Source organism: Haemaphysalis longicornis, unplaced genomic scaffold (assembly GCF_048455015.1).
Source record: "Haemaphysalis longicornis isolate Haplotype H1 unplaced genomic scaffold, Haemaphysalis longicornis Haplotype H1 scaffold_9, whole genome shotgun sequence".
NCBI classification, from domain to species: Eukaryota; Metazoa; Arthropoda; class Arachnida; order Ixodida; family Ixodidae; genus Haemaphysalis; species Haemaphysalis longicornis.
The window spans coordinates 37990600-38013429 of NW_027526460.1; the positions used below are offsets into that span (position 1 = coordinate 37990600).

General features: G+C 46.0%; 1 protein-coding gene across 1 annotated transcript; it reads left to right on the forward strand.

Annotated features, from left to right (window-relative positions):
• Positions 1 to 1849: 1849 nt before the first annotated feature.
• LOC144151713 (uncharacterized) lies at positions 1850 to 21036 on the forward strand. Its single transcript, XM_077682834.1, has 8 exons — positions 1850 to 2286; positions 8476 to 8571; positions 12023 to 12379; positions 13965 to 14157; positions 14735 to 14901; positions 15711 to 15867; positions 16502 to 16644; positions 20452 to 21036. Exons 1-8 carry the CDS (start codon positions 2281 to 2283, stop codon positions 20857 to 20859), a joined length of 1527 nt encoding a protein of 508 aa, XP_077538960.1. The 5' UTR covers positions 1850 to 2280; the 3' UTR covers positions 20860 to 21036.
• Positions 21037 to 22830: the final 1794 nt, after the last annotated feature.

The following is a 22830-nucleotide window of genomic DNA, read 5'->3' on the forward strand; positions in this document are numbered from 1 at the left end:
TTATAGAGAGAAACTTCTAGAGACCTCAAAAATGTTTCCGGAATTAGTCGTCTTAATTTGCTGTCAATAAAGTTCAAGCCTGATATCTTTCACCACTAAGGGAGTTGCTAAGCCGCCTGTAAAGCGTTATACTACAGATAAATCGCACTTTCACTCTCAATTTTAGCGCTCATAAATGTAAAGAAATTACTCGTGAAAGTCACATGGTGTGCGGAAATATTGGCCATAATTGAAGCGCGTACGTGATCGAAGCGTCTGTTGTAGTACGCCTAATACCATAATCTATACCACGCAGTGTGAGTGCCGATGGACAACTGTACACCTGCTCATATGTTGCGAGTAGATCATGTAGGTACATGATTATATGTTGGTAATTTCGAGCCTTTGTGGGCCTCACGTTGACATATTGCACACCCATGATCGGCGAGTCACTATGTAACAATAAGTCAGCACGTTGTCCCTTTACATTTAGATGCGGCTATATGGCCCAGAACATCGACCAGAAGAAACTACCCGGCTGACGCGATCGGTATTTCACTGCACAGCCCCACAATGAATCGTGGCCGCTATGAAATCGTTTTTCTAGTGCAGGTACCCTATTTTTCGCCGTAACAGCTGCGCACATTTGTAGTCCGCGTTGGTTGTTGTTGTGACGTTATCCGGTCACTCGCCCGCGCTTGCCGCAATGGGCCGTTTCCCCTCCTGTTATATTCTTGCTCCGTGCACACGACTAAGACACGACTAAGTTTCAGGTTTTACAGCGGAGCAGTTTATGGCTAGTGTTTCGTGCATTACGTTCTGCGTCAACAAAAACACTGCCCCCTGTCCGCGCTCCAGTTACGTGAGTGGCTAGCTTCCTCTCGCTCCACAAAGGTGGCGGTAGTCGTTCATGCTGGAGCCCAATTCCGAGGGTCTACTGTCTTTGAAACGCGAGGCGTTCCATGGCGTGAGGCATTCGTCTACGCGCGTTTGTTGGTTGGCGTGCTTGCTTGTTACCGAAGCAGGGGTCCGGCGGGACAGAAAATTTAACCCTGCCAACAAAGCACGCAACAACTCCGCCGCACCACTGGCGTTGCCGTCGCCTCTAATTTTTACTGCAGTACGACCTGCGTGCAACGGTAAAAGCCTAGGTCGCTCCAGTACTAGGAAAAGTTCAAAATTTTTGGGTCAGCTACCTTGACCGAAGAGAATGACTCATAATTTTTCTATGCTCGATGACCTAACACATTACGTAAGTAATATGCCTTACCATTAGTAATTAACTGGAGGTTATTTGGAGTGGTGAACTGTGCACGCAACGCTGCAACGCGATGATCTTATCAATAAATGCCGCTGAGCAGGAGAAAAAATCAGAATGGCCCAGCATCCAGGCTTGTTTATATCATCTCCGTGTGCGCCTTCTGTTAGCACGCCTCATCAAATCTCGAAACGTTACTTGCGGTTCACTTTTCTCACACAGGGGATGGTATTACAGGTCTGTATTGCATTTAAAAGCACGCCCGCTCCCGTGTTTTCGCCTTTCTATTTAATGAACGTTTTGATGACAGGCGCACACTCAAGCTCCGACACAGGTATCCCAAACGAGAAGGCATCCAGTGTCGTAACGAGCTCCGCGAACTGTTGACGGAGGAAAGACCAGAATAGGCTCGAGAGGTAAAGATGGATTGTGCGCTAAGCGTACATGTATACCCTCACGGGCCTCCGAGCAGGCCTTGCGATGATGACTCATCGTGGTCGTTACGTCGCAAAATGAAGAAAGAGTCCGCTCTTCCCTTCAAGCGAGGCACGCAAATTGATGGCAGGCAAGGCCAATTAAGAAGAAGCTTATCTAGGAGAATACCGAGCCCATCTTAACGCTTATACGCACCAGCTGTTGTAAGGCTGTGGAGGGCGGAGAGGGCTAGATCGCGAAGAAGGCTCTGTGTTCAGGCTTCCTTTTGGCAGGCGAGCCGGCGGCAACCGTCTCCGCTATTATCGCCTGCTACGTGAGACGCGCGTGTTGTGTGTGTGTTTTATAACCAGGACTTCACTTAATAAAGCTCATCGGTCCTCGGACAGCAAGGGCTCGGAGGACGACGCGGCGATCCACGAATTCGTAGCGTCAGATCGTCTCCTCTTCTGGAAGACATCAACCGCTCTTGGCTCTACCGAGGTGACATTTTAGCGCATCGCATCGATATATGAAGGGACAGAACGAAGAAGGCGTGTCGTGGAGCAGCAGCTGTTGCATTTCTGAGTAATACGTACCTATTACGCGCCGAACGACACGAACGGATAAACATGAAGGCAAGTACTTTGCTTCCTCTTTCGAGTCCAGTACGACATGATAATTAGGTTTGAGTGGGGGGGGGGCACTTAAACTTTGACTGGAAGAACAAGGACGAGAAAGACAGTTGTTAGTTGCGGTTTGCCCTGTTTTGTAGTCTTTCTCGTCCTTATTCTACTAGTCAAAGTTTAAGCACCCCCCCCCCCCCCCCCACTCAAGCTATGCAGCACCAACTAGCCCCTACAGATGCCCTGTTAATGATAATTAGGATGTGCAACGCACAGCCTAGCTGTTATAAAGGGGTATACCGTTAACTTCGTTGTACTGATTACCTAGCTGTTTTTGTCGCCGCCCCAGGTTAAAATGTTCCGCTGAAATCTACAGTGGAATCTCACTGATACGTTTTTCGGCCTAATACGTTTTTGTTTTTATTCACGGCCAACGACCCTTAGAATTAAAAAAAAAATGCACCTTTGTGCGTTTAATACGATCACAGTATTGCTAAAAATTGGATAATGTAATCGCGAAAGTGGATCTTGACCGCCATTTATAGAAATCTTACGTTTACTCTTCGCTATACTAGCTCAAACCGCTTTCCAAAACTGCACAATCTGCAAGTTGCAGAGCCGCCGAGGCCGCGGCAGAGCCGGTTTTGTGGCGAAAACATCGCTGCCAGGCGTGGCCGCTCCGTACAATGATGATGATACGTCAGGCGATACACTGCGCCAGCTTGCTAAACCGGAATTATAATCGCACCGGAAGACGTCCTGCTTGTATGCTTCAAGGAAGTTAGAGCGGCAGGAGTCAACGTCGAAGGGTGAGTTCTACGCGAAAAAGTTGACCCGTCCGCGCTCTTCTTGCGCACTGAAGACTTCTAAGAACCCGGCGGCTGGATTCACCTATTTAAGGCACGACACGTATTGTCATACAAAGCAGGACCCGGCGAAGCGAAAAATACCGCTAGCTTCTTATTTACGTTGCAGAAGAATGCAGTCCTGGACGTTGAAAAGAAGAAAGTGCCGCACAAATTGACCAGCAACTTCAACGTTGCTAAAATAAAAACGAGTTGCTGACGGAGTATGCATATTTACCTCCTTTTTTTAACATCATGGGATAATACAATTTTCGTATAATACGTTTTATTTTCCGGTTCCCATGAAAAACGTATCAACGAGATTTCACTGTACTTAGTAAAAATAGAATGTGGTCGAGAAACTACCGGCGTGGAACGTACCTTTTTTTAAGTGCAGAGCAGTTTACTTGCTGGCCTTGTCGTCGTAGCTCTCTAACGGTCGATGCGACTGCCGGAATCAGGCGGCGCAGCGAGATAACGGACCCAAGTGCAGAGCCTTCTGTGCCGGGGTCAGGGAGTCACGCTGAGGGAAGTCACGCTGAGAAATAGTCATAACCGTTCGAACCTCGTGATGCGCTGGCGCTTGTCATACACCTCCCCGTTATTTATCCCAATAAGAAAACTGCAAGTACATTTCAGGCGAAATCTGTGTATATAACCGGCAGCACCCGCGTTCATTTAGTTAGGAACGATCGTTGGGTTGGTTTTTACGATAGCAAGCGAAAAAAGCGGCCCCGCAAGAAAAAAATGGCGCGTTCGAAATGGCGCCGAAAGGCCACAGTGAACTAGAATACCCAAGTATTCTAGTTCACTGTAGAAAGGCTCCAGCCTCGCAAGAAAGAAATGGCGCTTTCGAAATGACGCAGAAATGCTCCAGCCGCTCAAGAAAAAAAAAATTGTGCGTTCGAAATGACGCAAAACAGCTCCAGAATACGAAATTAAAGCAAGCACAAAAAAAAAAACAGAACTCCCGCTGGCGCAGTTTCAGGCAGGGGGCGCGCGAGCACTGCGAAGGCGCGAAATTTGAAATGCATTGGGTGGCAGCAGTAAGCGGATAACGGCGCTGCAGCCCATTATGACTAATCACTGCTTTGTACTTCCGACAGCTTTCACGTTGAGTGGAAAAACAAAATAAAGCTAACAAACAAACGCCATGCCGTAAAAGGGCCCTAGTAAGGCAGTGGTTTTGATGACGTGGATTCAATTTGAACGCCGTAGTACAGAAAAGTAAAAAAAAAAAAACGTTTTCTTCTGTGGCCCAGATTAGATGTATATTTTTTGAGCTAATTAAGGACGAAAGGTCGGGCTAATTGGTTACATGATACCTGACATCTTGTGAGCACTGCAAGGCAGGACAAACGATAGTAATGATTCCTACCATGTTTCCTGTGTTTCAGCGCCAACACATGCCTTCAGTTGCTTGTGCTAAAGTAAAGCAGTCTTACGTTCATCCATCCTTTGTTTATTTCAAAATCTCTGTAAAATAAGGTGCTGCTATTTTCAGAGCTGGGTGTTGGAGCATTTAGCGCATTTAATAAGTCAACTAGAATGTTTGAGAGACCGAAATTCTGCATAAGAAGTTGTTCTATAAAATTAGTTAGCGGAGCATGTCATTCGGAACCACCACGAAGCTAACTGTTGGTTAGAGGCTGGAACTTACAAAGTGTTGTTTTTCCGCACGAGTACAGAAGTAAGTTAAATGGTGAAAATTGAGATGTCGCATAAGGAATACAGGTATCTGATGCAAAAATTACCCTGCAAGCAACCACGCGGGCGTGCTTTGTCGGGTAAAGGGAAAGGATGTCTTGACAGTGTTGTGCTAACAACTCACGAGAAAGAATAACAGTAAGCTAATCCTTTCGGTGTCTGGGAGTGCGCATTTCTGTAAGCATTTCACCGCACACCCAGCAAAACCGGGTGCCCGAGAATTGGCCGCACATGGGCAATGTTGATGCTCCAATTAATACAGATGAGGTTAAGCTTAACAATATGTCCGGATTAAATGAAAATCCTAATGGCTCGTTGTTAAGTCGCTGAGCTTGAAAGAGCTTTGTTTCATCAAATTCAGTTATGTGGGGCTCATTCAGGGAAAGAGTTATAAATTTTATTACGAATTACGAGAAAGCGGATTTTATAGATCGTTATTTCCGCAGGGATCTCGAAGCACACCTAGAAAATTTATCGACTCCGCGAAAATCAGTGGGCACCTTTACTGAGGAAGGGAAAATTTTGGAGATAACGTTTTCTCAAAATAAAAATAGCGAGGCTGAAGAGGTTTATGGTATTCTGCAAACTGACTGGGTAATGCTCCGCCCGAATTAGTCTCATGTGAGCAAGGTGAAGAGGACGTGAAAAAACAAAAATGAGGTTAATGTTAAAGTGAAGTATAATGGTATAATAATACACTGCCTTTCCACGATAGCCGTTTGCATAAATTGGGTATGATTTCTAAAATTTGTTTAGCTTTGAAGGTATTTACCCCAGTAATCACCAGTACACACGCATTTCGTTATTCGGGCACTTTCCTTCACAACGCCCACTAAATTTCCGCTCTTCTCGACGCGGCCCATAGTTCACATATTTTTTTTTAAATATCAACATCTTATAGAAAGAAAAACTTTATTCTAAACTTTATCACTTCAGGTTTGTTTGTAGAGCATATCAGTGACAGAGGACGGAGCGAGACGAAAGACGACTGATTTGCTTTTATAACTGAGTGGAAGTTGATATGCCAGTTACAAATGCTCGAGTCAAAGGTCTCATTAGCGCTCTACATTTTATACAGCATAAGAGGACAAGGAGCTTTCTCCGCAACAAAATTGGCGGGCCAATGCCTGCATCGACCTGTCAGGTAATTACCCACATGTTTTAGTTAAGAAATCGTGCTAAACATATCCCCCTCCTCTCCCCTCTCCCCTCCCCTCCCCCCTCCCCCCAAAAAAACGACAGTCATCATATCATGGTTTTCTGTACCCAATTTTGCACGGAAGTCAGCCTGCTACGCCTATTTGGAAATACGAAATATATATTACTCGTAATGGAGGTTAGACCTGAGAGGAAGGAAGAAAATGGTCTGTTAAAGGGACTCTATAACCCTTCCGATAAACGCTTTCACCCTTTCTTTCTCGTCTGGAAGCACCGCGAACGCTACAGTTATCGCCAGCACGGAGCGGCACTGCGTGATTTGCTCGTCGCGGCAGATACGCCTTCCGCTTCTGCTTTGCTTTGTGGCTGTCTTTTTAAAGTATCTATCGAATGCGTTCAGTGCTGAAACTGAAGGAAAGCTGGCCAATCGCCGCTACATCGCTGTAATAACGTCATTCGGGCGGTCGGAGAATGCCAAGACAGGGAAAGAGAAAGAAACCTTCTGAGCAAGATTTTAATCTTTCTGATGGGCGTGGAGTCGTAATTTTTGCCTGAGGTATTTTACGACCCCGTAATCTAAATACTGGATGTGTTGCTCGACGACTACGTTCTGCAAGTATTTACGATTTCGAAAATAAGTTAAAAAAGTGTTGCAGGGCCTTTGTAATGCGAAAAGACCACGGAGCATCTTTCACTTCGACCCCACAACGGCCAGCGTATCACATTTGATAGGCGGTGGTTGAAGACAGAAAGGGATGATAAATCATATAAAGCTGAGACTAAAGCCCAGATTGATACACTGACGGAGTTTACTCATGGGAGTAGTTCATGTCTGAACTACACACACGAGAAATCCGCCAGAGGTGTGCTGACAGCTCATGATATCCGGCTGCACGCGGAAGCTAGCGCGGTGGCATCCAACCGGCATCATTTTACTAAAAAAACAGGGACTATTTCTTTCTTTCATCCTACATTTCGCCATTTATTCTTCAAAAAACGTTGTACAACCAAAATAATATCCTTGCTGTCATTTTTGGGGCCCACCCAATCTTTGACCTTGCTTCAAATTTTCGCGTATCATATTTGATACAGTGGGTGTTTCAACACAGCATTCAACTGTAAACGTTTTAACTTTTGCTATTCTTTTGTTTAGTTACGTAGTGAGGTTAGACTAGACGGCATCATCGCCCGCGAAGATGTCAGAGGTTTTAGTGACTTGTCGGAAAGTGATGATGAAGATTACTGTTCCCCGCCACCGCTGGCCTCTCCGACACAATCAATGAGAAAAATGTTGATAATTATTCTGGGTCATCTATCGTTTCGTCTTACCATGTAGGCGACAAATAGTGAAAGGAATTGCTCAAAAACAGTCATAAAAAGAGCCATACAACAGGGGAACCAGTTTGACCGCAAGGCCAAAATCCACGTTGACATCCCATGCGCCGCAATTGCTAAGGCTGGGCGTCGATTAAAAATTTTAATGCGATTAATCAGGAGCTTTATTGGAATAATTGATCCATTAATCGGTTGCGTTTGTTTGTGAAGAAAAATGAAAAGTATATTTTAATAAAATACGGAATAATATTACAATAAAGTAATATCAGTGTTCTTTAGCCTTGTTCACAATCATTCCAGGTGAAGTAAACAGGTGATCGTCTTGGCCCTGATATGACGGGGGGCCTATCACCGCATTCGTAATTCGCACTATTTATTAAATTAAGATCATCGGCACTTGCCGTAATCGCAGGGGGCACCGATTGATGGTGGTTTACTTCCGCCAGAGTCAATCTATGCAACGGTAATGTGGTGTCAGTGCCCGCTCGCAGTTTTTTTATCGTGCATATTTGTTTTTCCAATAGACATTTTACCGTCTGTCGTAGCTATGACCTTGCGGTATTCATCATTATAATCTCTGAGCACATTTACATCGTGCCTGCTGTGACGTAAGACGGGAAATTTGAATACAAGTATAAGCCTCTCCATGCTTGCCCAGAATTTTAACACGGCACTCTTCGTTCATGTCACTCACACGACTTTAGCCGATTAAACAATAGCATTAATCGATTAATCGGAAAGTTAACCGATGAACCGCCCGCCCCTAGTGTGTACAAAAGTTTTATGGGGCTGTTATTATTAACTATTAGGCGTCGCCGTGAAAAAGCAACGGAACAGATTCTTCGAATACCACAAGCCATGAGACTGCAGCTGGCAGAAAGGCAGCAGAAAAGCCCACTGTATCATATATGATACTTTCCCCAATTTTTTATTGGTTTAAAATTTCATTTTTCTTTTTGTAAGAAAGAATTCGCATTAGCCCTAAATAAAGGTACACATATCTGCAATTTTTATTTGCCGGGAAATATGTTTGGGCTTTGTGGGGTAACGGGAACCGTTTGCGCGCTAACAGATGCACTGGCCTGCGCATGTCGCTCGTTGTATGCAAATAGGAATGCGCTTTGAAGTGAAGCTCTGGTCATACATCGCCTTACAGCTCCTGTTCCTTCTCTGGGTCGCGGTAGTCACAAATGAGGCCTTCACGCCCGCAGCGCACGGCCCGGGTGGAGCGCACCAGTTCGGACTTGAAGGGGTAAGTCGGCAGACTTTGTGGCAACTGCTGCTCACGTTTGGCCCCCTTTGTTCCCATTTTCACAACAAACCTAATCCTAATTTAGAGAATCTTAATGCGTGAAGAAACATGCAACAGGTGAATCGTTTTTCGTGAGCAGTGTTCCGTCAAAAAATAAAAAAAAAGAGGGGAACAAAATTTCCCGTTGCTAGCCTGCGATATTGGCTGAACATCGCGCATGCCAGGAGAACACGGTTAATAAAAACTGGAACATTTATTGCCCGTGCTATTCAAGTTCAACACTCAGCAGCAATTCCAATTCAGCGAATTCAGTCAATAGGCATTCCTTTCAGTAGCTTGGGAGTAACGATTTGAAACGGCAATACTCCGAATATTATTACCTTCTGAAAAATATTACCTTCTGAAAGAATTCGTCAGACATCTTTAGGACTTGCGTAATTGATCGTAAAAAGCTGCTGCCGATGCTGCGGAATATAACGGGAGCAACGTTTTGGGAACGCAACTAAACATTAGACACAAGACCAGCTACCCCTTTAATATTAACATTGCGGGAAATCTTTGCATAATACCAAAAAACTGTGCGGTATTTCACTCGCGAAAGTATTGAGATATCCAGAAATGCAAGATATGTGTACTTTTGCCTCAGTACGTGTCTGTGCACTCATTAATTTGCTTGTTTTGAGTGATAGCTCCCAAATATTGTTATTTCCTGGAGTGTTTGATACTCAAAACCCCAATTCCAAATATCTTTTTCTTAACGACCACATGACTTTTTTTATTAGCTCCTGGAACCATTGACACGGTAAGTTATAAGTCGGCGCTCACTGTTGCCACAGCCGTGAATTCAGCTTAAAATACTTCCTGCACTACTTCTTAGCATTTCTTGCTGCACCCGAGGCCATTTATGAAATGAAGCATCATTAAAAGAATACTGTCTATAGGAAACAGTTTTGGCATGTCAGCGCTTGTGGGCGTCCCTGTGTTGTGCGACGCGCCAAAAGTTTCTGGACATCAGCCAAGCAGCCAGGGACACACCTTGCGTGGTGCTCATTATGTTGCCGCTGCTAACTGAGCAATGGTGTGAGGTAACACACGGGGGCCACCGCAAACAAGCTTCGGCGAAGCATTTTATGACAACTGAACTGAACGAGGCAGCATTTTATTATTTAGGGACGCTGCGGGGCTGCTGCATGCCTAATGCGCCTACACATTAATATATGCGGAAGACATCTTATCTAAAGCCGTGGGAACTACGCGATTACAGGTTGCTCTGTAAGGTGATTTCCACTTTGCGCGTGCTTTCGCCAGATGGGACACGCAGTTCATGAATCGATTGCGTATTTGCCACGATTGCATGAACAAACGATTTGATAGCACACTCTTCATATAGGGTTTACATAAAAGGGCTGACATAAAAAAGGGTTGACATAAAAAAGATCCTGTAGTGAAAGAAGCTCAACTCATAATTAACTTCCTTAGATTGGCCAATCTAATACCTGCATAGCCATAATCATACGCTGTTCTTACGACTTTTAGTTTCAGTAGAAATATTACGTCTTCCCAAATACAGACTAACTTATTAAAACCATTCTTTTGTTCAAGCATATATTTCCCCCCTGAGTTCCTAATGTGAACAGCTGTGATATTAGAATCTGCTACTACCCAGCTTTAAGCTTTCGCCTGAGCCATTCTTCAATGCTCCAAGACTCAGCACCAGTTCACCCGCTGACGCACCGTTCTCAAATTTATGTCCCATGCATAGGCAAGTTTCCTCAATTACAGCTTCTCAGAAGGCAGCGCGCTTAGACCATGTTCACCCTACACTCAAAGCGAAACGGTTGTGGTAACATGGATTTTTTTTCTCTTTTCTGTTTTACGTTGACTGTGCTCACGAAACGCGCTGGCTACTCTTACAGATACAGCCACGCCCACGGCGCCGGCGTTGACGCTTCATGGCGCAAGGTGCCTGAAGTATCGGAGGGCAACGCAGCCGGTTCGGATGGCGTCAAGGACGCTGAAGAGAAGGTCAAGTTCGTCACTTACGTGGCGAACGGAGACGGCTTGCAGGCGAACGACCATTCCAGCATAGATTTTCATACTAATAATGTATACTAGAGAGACATCTGGCGCTAGTGTCCCAGCGAGCCTCACTTCAGCGAGCGTGCCGCTATGTAGCGCGGAGAAGCGTTCTATCGTTGCTTGGAATAGCCTGTACAAGCTCAGAGGTTATCTGTGGCTGAAAAAAAAAGCCAAAAAACAAAAAAACCCAATGTAAACGTAATATCATTATCGAAATAATATTTGAAGTTGTTTTATCAATGGAAAAGTATAGCACCGAAAGATGTATGCGCCAGAGATTTTCTAAGAGCTTCATGCAAGACGAACAAGAAAAAACTAATGCCACGTTGAATAATGCTACCCTGCTTCGTTGATTTTGGCTCCAAGAGCGATAAGAAGCCATGTGGCAAGCCTGGCCAAGTTGAAGAGGAGCGCTTTCAGCTGTTATGACAGCGCCCATGACGGCACGCAACTGCTGCGAAAGATGTTACTCTAGTATGTATTAGTACAAAACTCTACGTATTCCAACCATATCTGACCGCTTTAGCTACATGGGTTCACTAATGCTAGCTCCCATTAGCACGTTTTGCAAGGCAGCGCGTGAAGGCAGAACTTTTAGTACAATGTTATCGTGATGTCTTGCGTAGCCGCACGAAGCTTCGATTACTGCCTGTGGCGTTCTGTGACTCGTAGTCGTACGAGTTCTCACCCGAAAGCCCTGCTCCAAGCGTTCGTTGTCCTCTTGAGGATGAAAAAGATGTAGGAGCAATCACACAAAATCCATCCTGCGAACGCCGTACTGTCACAAAGATGACGACGAAAAAGATGTGCGCGCGTTATTTCCTTTACTACTTCATATTTGTTTGCTTAACTTAGTTTATGTTCACGCTACACCCCCAATAACGAAATTACCTGCTGCACAGTGTTGCAAGCGCGGCCTCCAAGGTGCCCGGAAATGAGCGCAGGAGAAACGCAGTGCTAATAAAGCCAGCGATTACAAATATGCCTCGATATTACCGGCCCCTGCAAATGAAAGAAGCTCACCTAAACAAGCCGTTTCAAGTGCTTAAAGAAAGTATATTTCCCTTAGTTCGCGTGGGTTCAGGTTTTTTTATGTTCGTCAAATTTTAATTCAGCCGAAAAGCATACTTATTACAATCTATTCTCAATCCAAATGCTTCGCAGTTGGCTAGCCGACTGCGTAAGTTTTTACGTGAACTGGGAACAGTTGAGTGCTGTAAGCATTGGCTTAGCGCTGGCCTTTCACTCAAATGTCGATCTGTGTCATGCATCATATGCGGTCAGCTTCTCTTTTCTTGCTTTAGCCGGTAAAGAGGTGGGCTATTTACCACTTATGAAATTCATTATCTCTTACACGGTGTTTTGCACGCAGACTCAAGGAGCCACACCGTACAGGTTTTCGTACGACACAAGCGGGGCTGGAGGAGCTTTTCACCAGGAGGTCGGGGACGCACTGGGCAACAAGAGAGGCTTCTATGGCCTCCCCGGTCGAAGGGTTTACTACATAGCTGATGAAGGTGGTTTTCGCGCCAGCGTCGGCTCAAACGAACCAGGCGTCGACATCTCCAAAGATCCCGCCGACGTGGTCTTCACCGGAAGTCCGAACTCCGGTCCCGTACCTCTCCCACCACCATCGCCTTCTTCCGAAGCTACGGGAGACGATGGTCTTGTCTTCCCTCCTCCATACGCCGGAGGGGGCTCGGACTCGAACGACTTCGGTGACCAGGGCGTAAGATTAATGAGTTCTTGTCTCGTTGGTTCAATTTAACCTCATAACATTGCTTATAGCTGTGATGTAGAGTTTCTATGCTTGAGATAAATACCGCGTAATTTGTGTTAGCAGTTCGTATCTTTGCACTCTTAAAAACGGTGCATTGATGCCATTCCTGCGATAGAGAAAGGAGTTTTTTCCTGTTTCTAGTACCTTGAAAAGGGAAGTAATGAATCTATATTGTGATACCGGTTCTAATCGTCAGGAGAAGGATGATGGTCATGCTTCTCATGTGGCACGCCTAGTCTCACCAGGCTGAAAAAGTGAATGAACAACGGTATCATCATACCACTCTTCCCGTATGTGGGGAAGAGCAGAAGGACTGTCATCATCAACTCGCTTCTCCTCATTACAGTGTACTAAAGCAGGAAGGTGTGTCGTTCGGGGCCGATTGGGGGGGGGGTCCCGTTTGCGATGAAAATTTTTGCTGAGCAACTCCTGTTGTAAGTTGCGCCCCTGGCGGCCGCTGATCCCATGTTAGTTTTAGAAACTGTTTTTTTAAATATTCCTTATTCATTGTCATAAATAGTCGTATTTCTTCATTTTATGGTATAAACTTTTATAAAACCCGTTGAATAGCTGTTGAGTTTCATTTAAAAACTTTTTGGGGGCGCTGGGTGCAACAGGAGTTCTCCGGGGAACGTCTGTGCTCCAAACAATTTTTTAATCGCAAAAGAGATCCGCACTCTCCATTGGTTTTCTCCCGCACGACTCACCTCTACCCTCTAGTACACTGTATCCTCATGAAGGGCAGCGATCCTTCATTGTCTTATCACTGACGCGAGGGTCCACACGTCATGCGGGACGGACATGCAGACGTGGCCGCCGGGGCTGAAACAGCCCAACAGAAATTTTTAACACGTGACCCAGCAAAAGAGATTCGTAAGAAAGCTAGTCTTATGCCGATCCGAAATAACACGGTTACAGCAACGTTTAGGCCAGTGTAAAGGCACGCTCCTAACAAATATTTCAGAAATAGATAAATTACTTTTCAGAAGGAGGTTGCCATTTGGAAAAAAGTTCTGTTTATTTTGTTTGCACTGTAAATAGTACAAAGTGGTATTACAGAAAATCAGTGCGGTAGACAGGATACTCATCTACCTCACCTTTAGCAAGAAAGCCTGCAGCAAAGACAACTTGAAAACACCAAAAAATTCACGACCTAGCCAGTTTTTGCGGCCTGTGGCGCCTATACTTCACATTTGATCTGCTTTACGATCGTACTGTACGGACATGCCTCCATATAAGACTTACCATATAAGTTGAAGGACCGGCGGAACTGCATTAATCGTAACATCACCCGTATGCGAAACAGGCAGGTAACTTTCACCGCCTATATACTTATTTCCCCGTCCGATACATAGTTTGAATGTGCGAACGACTATAAAAGAGGTTATGCCGTTTTTTTTTGTTTTTTTTTTTTGGGGGGGGGGGGGGGAGGGGAGGTATGTGGATGAAGTCCTCCTAAGGAACTAAAACGGTTGTTCCTCAGGTGCCGAGTGACTACGACTTCCTTAACGGACAAGGCGTTGGTCCTTTGCAGGAGAAACCTGGGGACGTCGACGGGAACAAGGACGGCGGTAATGGACTGAAAGACACGGATGGAGGGACACCAACCAATGAGGCAGACGCAGGCGGCTTCCCGGGAACTGGTGAACCTAACGAGCCGGGCGTTCACGGTGCTATCGACCCAGTTGACTTAGATGTCACCAAGCGGCTACAGCCGGCAGGAATAGGTAAGGGTAAGCTAGAGGAGGGATTAGTATCTTATTGATATTAATCACTCATGCTATGCGAACTGCAGTTATGCCTCCTTGTCAACACAACTGAATAAATGAGCATTGCGCAGCACTGGGAATTCTTTCTATCTTGCTACAGATTAAGAAAACCTTGTTAAACACAAGAGCCTTGAAGTTGAATGCCCAGTCAAGACGAGAGATAAGCATTTCTTGATGTACCGTATCATAAGTTGAGGACACAGAAGATAAAATTTGGCTTACACGTACCAATACTTCTTGTGGGTGCGTTGATTTACTGCCTGGCCTTTCTCGAGTGCCGATAATTCAGCGTTACTGATCGTGACTTCGTTTAATACGTAATTGGCATCGTCTGTGCACCTTCTGAAGAAAATTTATGACGCGCTACAAGTGTCCTATTGAGTAATCTAGAGGGACGAGTATCTTAGCTAGCCGCCAGAAAATGGTATTGAGGGGACATTTTTTCGGTTCTCTTGTTCCGGAAGTGCGAACATGGTCAAGTTTCGGCACCAGCCACGCGTTAGTTGTGACAGAAATAATACTTTTTTTTTTGCAGCCCTGGTGTATTTTGGTCCACCGGGATCTCCACCGTCGGGCGCAAGGCTTTTGCCGCCACGTTTGTTTTCCGGTGGGCCAGGAGTTCCAGCGGTTACAGCCAATGGAGGTTTCCCCTTCACACCCGTCGTGTCGACAGATGTTCATATAGCACATGGACAGCGGGACGTAAGTAACGCTAATACAAAAAAAAAAAATGTCCAGATTGGTATAACGTCCATTATCACCTTAAATTTTACTTATGTGCGGAAGTCGAGGCAGAGCCGTCGTAATCTCTGGAAATTTTGTCCCTCCTGCAACTTCCATGTATACACACTAACTATGGCAAACACATTGTTCAAATCTCCGCCGTTTCACTTTGGAATTCACTGAGCCCTAATATTAAACCTTTTAATTCACTACGCGTTTTTAAATCTAAACTAGAAACTTTCTTGTTAAAAACTTCCCATTTGACTGTACTGTAACTGCAGTGTTATGTGCTTTGTGTTGCTTGTGAATATGGCATTCATATCCCATATTGTGAATACATTGGCGTTGTACTCATTGTTGTTTTTAAGGGTACTATTTCTTAGCGTAATATTTTGTCTTTCGTTTTTGTATCCATCTTTCTCTTTCTTATTCTGAGTGTTTATTTGCTGTTTTTAACATGTGTGTTCTGGTATTGCTTGCTCTTTATTCATTCTTTAACTGTTATCATGGGAGGTCCCGCCTGCGGTTTTTACGTAGGGACCTCCCAGTCAATTTGTGCCCATTCATATTTCATGCTCACGCTTTGGAAATAAACGTCAATTAAAAAAAATAATTGAAATTCAAATCGACGACGCTTACCTATACGCGAACGTCGTTAGCGCGACGTGTCGTTAGTTGGATAATGTGTAGGTTTAAATGTGTTTACTGGAAACGAAGGCAAAAATATCCGGAAGATGCGGTGGTTCATGCGTTGTGATACAAACAACTAAATGCACTCTGATACTTAGCAAGCCAGCGTGGACACGAAGGAACCAAGAGTGGAGGGGGCTCAAGGTCCAGCTGACGTGGCCGTCAACAAAGGTCCCGGACATGTGGGCCACACGCCTGTCGCCGCTGACGGTGGGGTCCATGGAGCTCCTGGCGCGGAGGATGCGATACCAGCAGGTACATAATGCCACAAAGGTAGTTTTTTTGCTTTGTGAAAAAATGTAAGTCAAAGGGAAAGAACTGGCTACAGAGGAGCACGCAAGCCATCAAAAGTCGGCGTACTTGTCGGATATAAAACAGCCACTTGGGCGTGCTTCACTGCAGTGCATTTGTAAAGCCCGTTCTACATGGTGCGAATTTCGCCTGCGAATTCGTGTCTCCGGAGCCGTTCATGCGGCAAAATGATATATTTCCCTATTTTCACTGCTACAGCGAATTGCCAAATGCCAGGTGGTGTTCACACGATAAGTTCAACTGTTCCAAGCATTTGGCAATTTGCTACAGCAACGAGAATAACCGTTTTGCCGTACGAGTGGTGCCGCGAATGCGAATTCGAAATTCGCACCATGTGCATATATAGAAAAGGCTTAACACTGTTCCTAACGGCACAAATTTGTCGATAGCATGGCAAAGCACACGACTCAAACCGAAAGTTTATCGTCATTGTTGCACATCTTATTGCATAATGCATGTTTTTTGTGTTGGACACACTAACGATAATGGAGTTATGTATATTTGCCAGACTGCATAATCGGATTGATTGATAAATTTTGGAGCGCTGGACCCGTACTGAAGGATGATCTATCCACAGCTCCTCTTACTCCTGCGTTGGTTGGCCCTCCGACCGCAACGGCACCGAATCCCCCAAGCTTGTCCGGAGTGCTCGGGTTTCCAGGCCTGCCCGGATTCGCTGGATTTCCGCCTGGCTCGGTGATCACGAGCCCACCGCTTGGTGTGAGTTGAGGAGATAGTTCAATTACCGAATTATACTAATGGTGGCAAACATTGCCAAATTTCGCTCGCGGTTCCTAGTATTTCTGGTTCATTTCTTTTGTCAGTAACTTTCGATGCCGTGCTTCTACTTCGCTGGCAGGGTACCCTTGCTTCTATGACTTGCATATTTGTGTTTCAACAACTAGCTAATGGCTAAAGACATCGGAGACATTGCTGCTTGAATCCGTACGTGTGAAAGCTACACAATAAACAATTTCAATTTCAATCTCAATTTAAATTTCATTTAAAGCGTAATCTAAATATAGGGGCTGTGAATGAATTGTTTTACGTATGACTCCGCACAGCAGCGACCCCTGCACGAGTAACTTGCTCGGTCACTGATGACTGTATCCCTAACAGTGCACTGACAACCCAAATGTTATCTTATGTATCTATGTACCGCAACCCTGTCGAGTGACGATAGCATCTCAAACCCTCCCGCCCTTCATGACGTGTTTACTGCAGATTTTTCAAGTAATAGCTGTCTTATCATGGCTTATCATGCAATGCCCTCTATCTACATTCAACCACCTGGAGGTCCCACTACAGTAGCCGACCTTGGGATCTCCTTCTGTATATAACCCCCATGAATAATTTTCAGACATTAATAAATTGATTGATTGATTGATTGATTAGCAATAAGCAGGAAACAGCAGTGTCCCGTCTACCCAGACGCCTCTCAAACTTGCCTCTACCAAACCATCCGCACCCTGCCATGTCTACTGGCGGTGCTCACAGCCATCCGGGATGGCCTACAGGCTCTGTCCGTAGACAGCGCGCCCCAGTGGTTTACATTCTGAAACTTGACACGGACTTTACGACGGCAAAACGGGATTCCCGCTGAGTAGCCAACAATTCCACAATGTGAAGGGACATCCACACCCCGTACCCCTGCCCTCTCCAGCTTTTGTGGGTTCGGCGGAATACACCCCCTCACGTTGCAGAGGATAGAGCTACCCTACGTCTATTCCTCGACCGCTGTCAATGCTGACAACAGGTCCACCAGAAAACTTTCTCCAACGGAAGGTAGATCCGCGTCGCGCCATATGTACCCTCATCCCACCTGGTGGAGCGGACCTCCCTAGTAGTCTTGCTCGCTGGAAAGAGGTTTTGCTGCGAGGACTTCGCGTTGGAGTGGCTCTTTCATCTGCTGTGACTCGGGTGTCGCCACCACGCTACCATGCCCCGTTCGATGACACCTGCCTCTTCTGCACAGCTCCTGCCGAACAAGCTGATGTGGATAATCTGTTACGGGCATGTCCTTCACTAGACTCAGCCAGAAGTAGACATCTTAGAGGCACGGGCCTCCATCCTGGCAGACACTCCGACCTCCAGCGGTGGTTTTAGGGACCCCACCACCGCTTCCTTCTTGCCTTCCTCCGAGAGACAGGTGCCTTATGTGTACCTGTAAATAGGTTATTTTTATGCCAGCGGGAATTTTATCGCAAATAAGAAAAAAAAAAAGAATCAGTTTCCATTTAAAGCGAAAGCTTTGTTAGTGGGATCGATAGCACACTGTCAAAAAACTAATCCATTCCCCCGTAGGCCGGTCGGTCGACCAAAAAGCTCTGATGAAGTATGTGGCCACACGGCGCGTGCATGAAATCGGGCTTCAATTGCGTCGGAACGGTTACTTGAAAATCGCGAAAAAGGAATGGTTCTAGATAGGATAATACACACATCGATCGTGAATAAGGAGTACAACAGTGCACAATTATCTCCTAAACCACGAATCGGTGTACATTTAGATAGATCGTTCGTAAACGCCTTTACTTAGTGAGCGAAAAATCGTCGCATGGATTTGTTCCTCGTTTGCGATTTGGTTCTTTGAAGGCTTGACGATCGATTGAACGCACCTTTAGCGAAGGTTTTGGCGCACTTCTGACGCAGTTTTGATGTGAAAAAGCTTTCGCGCTTCTCTCCATTTCTCTAGAAAACGTTACGGTAATAAAGTTTCTTGTCAGAACGCACCGCGGTGTTACCTATAGAGAGAGAACACTAAGAAAGGGGGTATGTTGGTTCTGCGATGAAATGATGGTCTTATGAAGCTAACCATAATTTAATCACAGAATCACAATTTCATGGGCAGCAATGTCGTTCATCCCAATCCTCGTTAACGTAAATCCTGGTCTCGTTGTTCGGAGAGGATTCACACACAACCCCCCCTCAAGGTGAAAGAAGCCATGTCACCCGCTTATCATCCCCGTAGATTACGGACTAAGGAAGCGAGCGTTTTCTGAGTGTGCAACGTCAAGAACGGTAAAATTAAAAGCTTCGCTGTGAAAAGGAAACCTTGGACGCTGCCTTGAATGCTTGAGGTTTTCTGGAACGGTTTGCACATAGCGTCATGGAATAGCAGTTTACGCGGGTTGTTAAAAACTTAACGTTCGCATTACTCCAACAACGACGTAAATCATTTACACTTCTGTATGCGTTTACATTTTCGCTTGCCTAGCGTCATGGCACGTTTGTCACCATTATGCGGATTATTTCCGGTGCTAAAGGATAGCTCATTTGCAATAGCAGGGACTGGTTGATGGTGTTTGGTACGTGAATAAATTTCTTATAGGTCTTTTATCGAACATTCAAGCGCAGTATAGACACTCCGGAACCTATTCATATAAACTGGCATGAAAAAGCAGCTGCGTCTCTTATATTATAGGTTAAAATATTGTCACGAAGCCAAGGACGACGCAGTTGTTTTGGAAAAGAAACAAGTTTATTGGAGCGAACTTGTGCTCCCCTAACAACTCAAAAGAATACAAAGGCGGCGAAGCAGCGGTCAACAAGTGACGTGCGTAGGCGAGCGTCGCAGAATCGAATGCCGAGGCGTCTGCTCTGCAGGCTTTTTATCTTTCGGCACGAGTGTTTCTGGAACCGTCGATTCACATCCAGAACATTGTAGATCACAGACGATTATTCTGGGCTAGCGACGTTAGGGCGAAACAGTTTGCTTATCTGAATGTGATAGCCCGTGCGGCATAAAAATAAAGAATGGAAGACGTGCTTTGCTTGGAATGCAGATAACACAGCCGAGCGTGGCCCGGCAGTAAAAACAAACAATAAATAAGCAAGCCCATACATGGTTCGCGGCAATATACAAGACAAAAACGCCTCGCAACCCTTTTTCACGTTTTAAAGATCTGAAATACTTTTAGAACGTAGTCGACACACGTGTGCGATCCTCGGATTAGGTGGCCAGAACATACCCCGAGTTTCTATGCCGGCCAGAGAACTAACGAACTGGTTCGAAATTTTTTTTCTTTTCTCGGTCAGAGTCTGATAAGTGCTCCCCTGTTCGCGTGTTTGACGTCACAGAGCCAATATCGCCGCTATTCACCTGCTTACTTTTAGTTGCAGTAGTAAGCCCATTCGATGCCATCGAAGTAAATCGCGACAGAAGTAAAGCTCACGCTATAAGTTTTGCAGCAGTGGGAAAATCACACAACGCGGTTATGTGCTCATAGCTTTCGAACTTTTTCCTGGCAGGGAGAGAGAGAGAGAGAGAGAGAGAGAGAGAGAGAGAGAGAGAGAGAGAGAGAGAGAGAGAGAGAGAGAGAGAGGCTTTCTAAGAAGGGCGTGCAGTTATTATCTCCAAGAAGGGCATGCAGTTATTATCTAGCTGTTGCTAACGACACGGTGCAGTGAGTCAGTAACCATAAATCTCGAGTAATCGAGTAAAAATTGCGCGTGAAAGGCTCTGATAAGTGAAAATTTCATCCCTATTGCTATACGAGATAAATTTGTTTTGTGTGCTTCGTACCGCAGCCCGCGGGTGGCCCCAACTTCGACTACAACGGTGGTGGCGGTGGAGGCTTCCATCAGGATACCGGAGGCGCCGGTACAGCTAGCGTCCAAGGCAACAGACCAAACGTCGATAATTTCAAGAGTCCCGTTGACGCGTCCCTTAGTAGCCCTGGAGGCGTGCAGAATGCGCAAGCAGTTTCAGGCCAACGCCCGCCGCAGCCACAGCTTCCGGCGATCCCTGCAAACCAAGGTGTCGGGGGACTAATTTCTCGTCAGGGGTTGCCAGCCCCTGGAGGACTTTCCGTGGTACCGTGGCTCACAGGAGGCTATGTTCCTCTCGTGAGTCTAAATCCAACTCCAGGTAGCTTCTTTTACGAAACCAAAGTGCTCGGACCTCAGCATAGCGTCGTCAAGTTTCACCAATATTAACGTGCGAACTTTAGTGTCGAGTTCTGTGTTGTAATTTTCACCAACGATTTGGTGTGGACCCTCACACATTTACATTACACCCACAAGACACAAAACTTGGTCAGAGTGCAGTTAAAGGAGAAACTTGTGCTTTTGAGAACCTGTAGGTGTTATTACCGTCTAAAGACAATAAATCGTGTTTTCTCATTACTGTGTCATTGTGTTCTTTCATCACTTTCAGTGGCTCTTCCGTACAAGCACAGGGGCTCTGCACACTTAAGAAAGCGCCACTTCACATTACTAAATAAGACAAGATTAACTATGGCTTTAAAGAAGTTTTTAGTGTTATTAAACTTATGTATCTGACACTTTTCATTTAAACACACGTTAGCCAGACTTGGCTTCCTGCATGTACTATTTCTGAGCATTGCCTTCGTCGTATTTGCATCACTCAATGAGATGAAATATGTTACGATTTTATGTTACATGTGCGTAGTATTCCCGCCCAAAGCGCATTTAGCCTTTGCGTACAATGACACATAACAATATGCTTCAATAGCCAGGGACTATCAGTAGTAAGCTTCAGAACACTGGCGTTACTTAACAGGGTGTAACAATACATATGATATTTCTCCACCTACACTGGTAAAAGCTTTTATAATAAACTGGCCCGCACGAAAGACAAACAACCTGTTATCAAGCGCACAGTTAATACCCGGTAGGGGGCCTGCAAAGCGTTGGCCGTGTCCGATAAACGTCGACTCGATAATTCTTTTTTTTTTTTTGGAGTGGGGGGAGGGGGGGGGGAGAGCTGCTATCGCTGTTCACGTGCTATTTTTTTTGTTTTGAGATAATCAGACGCGTGTTAATTTTTACACAATGTTGGCCAGTTGCTGTTGATTAGCGCGCCGACACAACGCCGGCGACGAGGCGCGCCGTAGTGCAGGGCTCCGGATTAATTTTGACCGCCTGGCGATCTTTAACGTGCGCCGAAATCTTGTACACACGGACGTTCTTGCTGCTCGCCTCCATTAGAAAAGCGGCCGCCGCGGCCGGAAATTGAACCCGCATCCTAGTGCTCAGCAGCACAACGCCTTAGCCACTCAGCCACCGCGGCGGGTGGACCAGTTGCGACCTTGTACGTGTGGAATTTGCACCCTTGGAAACGACTCCTTCATGTTTCTTCATTCGGGCTCTTCATCGCCTCCCAGACTCCTACAAGTCCGGTTCTTCGCCGTCCTGGCATCCAACACAGTAGACGGCACCACTCTTCCCATTCGCCGGGGCGCGGTCCTTTGGTTTCAGAAAGAGAGAGAGAGAATAAACATGGTTTGCGAGTGGACTCTGCGGTTTAAAAAGAGTCTGAACAGAAAGACCATGTAGCGCCACCATCATCATCTTCTTAAGCGCCACCATCATCATCAGCAGATTGGCCAGCTGGCACGGAAGACACCCGGCACCCGGTACCCGGTCTGGAACGGCACCCCGTTTCTACGCACCTCGTCCTGACCATGGCACGGCCAACGCAACCGAAATAAACTTGGGCTCGGCCGCACCGCCTCATCGGCCGCCTACAATTTGGTGACCCGGACAAGCGGCTTCGCCACGGTTTCGCAACGCTGCTTCCCCAGCGACAACGCGGACGACGGCACGTGAAGAACGTTCTCCGCTTTCCCAGACCTTCCCTTGCTGATTCCGTTTGGCGCCATCACAAACCACTCTGCATGGTTCGTCATTCTGGAGAGCCATTTTTATGTAAATGACATCTGGTCCCCGGAAATCAGGTACCACGTCACACTACAGCAGCTACCTGCTGACCTTATTGAGCAGATCCAGCTGCCGACCCCAGGACCCGGTGCGTGTGACGACTTGAAAGCCGCTGTCCTAAACCACCACGGTATAGGAACGCCTTTGCCCACACCACCACGCCTTCCAACGGCATCCGTGGATTACACGTCACCGGCAGGTTCACCCTCGCCTGACCAACAAGCG